Genomic DNA, 2909 nt, shown 5'->3' on the forward strand with positions numbered 1-2909 from the left:
TATGTATATGCCTCTGTATCTCTCATACTGTATTCCCTGAAGATGTTTTAAATGGATGAAAACGTTCGAACTACGTCTCTCATTTACCAGTGTTTTTTCTGCAATATATATATACATACGCATGCACATACACACACACACACACACACACACACACACACACACACACACACACACACACACACACACACACACACACACACACACACACACACACACACACACACATACACACACACACACACACACACACAAACACACACACACACACACAAACACACAAACACACACACACACACACACACACACACACACACACACACACACACACACACACACACACACACACACACACACACACACACACACACACACACACACACACACACACACACACACACACACACACATATATATATATATATAAATATATACAAATATATATATATATGTATATATATATACATGTATATATATATGTATATATGTATGTGCGTGTGTATGTACATATTTTGTCGTAAATAGTAATCTCGAGAGATCACCTATGCGTAATTAAAGACACACGCATACGCACACGCACACACCACAAAAATACACACACACACAACAAACACACACACACACACACACACACACACCACACACACACACACACACACACACACACCACACACACACACACACACATCACACACACATACACACACACACACACACACACACACACAATTTAGTTGCGCTTTGGCACAACACACACACACACACACAAACTGTCACATATCATTATATATGTATATATATATATATATATATATATATATATATATATATATACATATATATATATATAAATATATATATATATATATATATACATATATACAAATATATACACGCACACACAAACACACACACACACACACACACACACACACACACACACACACACACACACACACACACACACACACACACACACACACACACACACCACACACACACACACACACACATACACACACACACACACACACACACACACACACACACACACACACACACACACACACACACACACACACACACACACACACACACACACACACACACACACACACACACACACACACACACAACACACACACACACACACACACACACACACACACACACACACACACACACACACACACACACACACACACACACACACACACACACACACACACACACACACACACATATATATACATATATATATATATATATGTTGTATACATATATACCTATACATATATGTATATGTATATATATATAAATATATGTATATATATAGACGTATATATATATATATATGCGCAAGTAACCACTAGGAAAAGTAAACTAAACTAGTGGTTACTTACGCATTTGTGAACACACGCTCCTAGTGTTTTTATTGCATATATATATATATATATATATATATATATATATATATATATATATATATATATATATATATATGTATGTATATATATCTATATATATATATATATATATATATATATATATATATATATCTTTTTGCTGCAAATAAGAGGCAGCACTGGTGGTAGTAACAGTAGCAGCAGTAGGATAACTACCACTATCATCATCAAATGCTCTCCGCGTCGCTGTAGTTGACCGCCGGGCACTTCCTGCCCTGCCTGCCTTACCTGTCCTGTCCTCTGACTCCGCCCTCAGACCAACAAGATCCCACTCTCGACCTTGACACTCTCCTATATAAACGCAGCTCCCCATCTACACTCAGCGGAGTCCCAAGTGCCCACTGCATCATCAACATGAAATTTGTAAGTCGGCGCAGTTCTTAACTCTTTGTAGAATTACAGCTTTCTATATTTTCCAGTTAACTACTTTTTGTATGGCATGTGTAAATTACGTCAGTTTACGTACATCTACTTGTCAGTGAATTTTCATTTTATGTAAGTCTTACGCAACCACACGGACAGTAAACTTTGAAGAAACTTTTGATGAATCCATGAAGCCAAGTACAAGGTTCCCAACAACCAATAGCTTCACTTGTCTGGAAACACCCACTGGCTATCCAGAACCTTTGCATATAATGGTACTTCTTACGAAGTAGGTCTTCGGTGGCTGAGAACAAGAATCTTTGAAGGTGACTATTCTCCTCGACAGGTTCTGTTCGTCTGTTTGGCCGCTGTGGCCCTCGCTCGCCCTCAAGAGGAGAACTTGGTCGAGGTTACTTTTGACGATCGGGTCCACGAGGAAGACGGCACCTTCAACGTTCAGGTCGAGCTCTCCGACGGCAGTGCTCAGACGGCTATAGGAAGTGTTGGAGCCGAGGGTCAGGTCAACATGGAGGGCTCTTACAGGTAAGACCTTCATTGAACTTAAGAGTGCCAATGCAGTCCATAACGTGCCCCTGTTCCTGAAAGCACCAGTGTTAGAATGCCTCCCCACTAACGTGTTCCTCCATTTGCAGATTCACCGACGCTGACGGCATCGTGTACGAAGTGCGTTACATCGCCAACGAGAACGGTTTCCAGCCCCAGGGTGACCACCTGCCCGTGGCTCCCCCAGCTCCCGCTCACGTGGCCGAACTTCTTCGCATCGCCGAAGAACAGCGCGCTGCCGGCATCACCTTCGAGAGGAAGTAGATCACCGTCACCTTTGGTTGTAAATGCTGCTGTGCAGCGTGAATGGCTCAAATACCTAGAATGTTCGACAACGGCTCAATCTGAATTTCAATTAAATCTCTTATTAAACTTGAATCAGCATTTATGTATCCCTTCGTCACTGAAACCAACGAAAGCACGAGATTCTTCTGACGATGACACACGCATTCAAACAAAAAATATTGATACACACATACAAACACACACACACACACACAACTTGAATCAGCATTT

At 40.9% G+C, this 2909-nt stretch overlaps 1 protein-coding gene across 1 annotated transcript; it reads left to right on the forward strand.

Moving 5' to 3' along the window:
- The first annotated feature begins 1820 nt into the window (after positions 1–1820).
- On the forward strand, positions 1821–2657 carry LOC143023910 (cuticle protein AMP1A-like). The gene is made up of 3 exons (XM_076182578.1): positions 1821–1829; positions 2176–2372; positions 2483–2657. Exons 1-3 carry the CDS (start codon positions 1821–1823, stop codon positions 2655–2657), a joined length of 381 nt encoding a protein of 126 aa, XP_076038693.1.
- Positions 2658–2909: the final 252 nt, after the last annotated feature.

The sequence above is a fragment of the Oratosquilla oratoria genome, unplaced genomic scaffold (assembly GCF_046742065.1).
Source record: "Oratosquilla oratoria isolate Oo_2021 unplaced genomic scaffold, ASM4674206v1 SCAFFOLD70, whole genome shotgun sequence".
In the NCBI taxonomy this organism is placed as follows: domain Eukaryota; kingdom Metazoa; phylum Arthropoda; class Malacostraca; order Stomatopoda; family Squillidae; genus Oratosquilla; species Oratosquilla oratoria.

Coding starts and splice junctions, on each gene's coding strand:
- LOC143023910 (XM_076182578.1), top strand. Junction 2,373..2,482: donor AACATGGAGGGCTCTTACAG/GTAAGACCTTCA, acceptor CTCCATTTGCAG/ATTCACCGACGCTGACGGCA.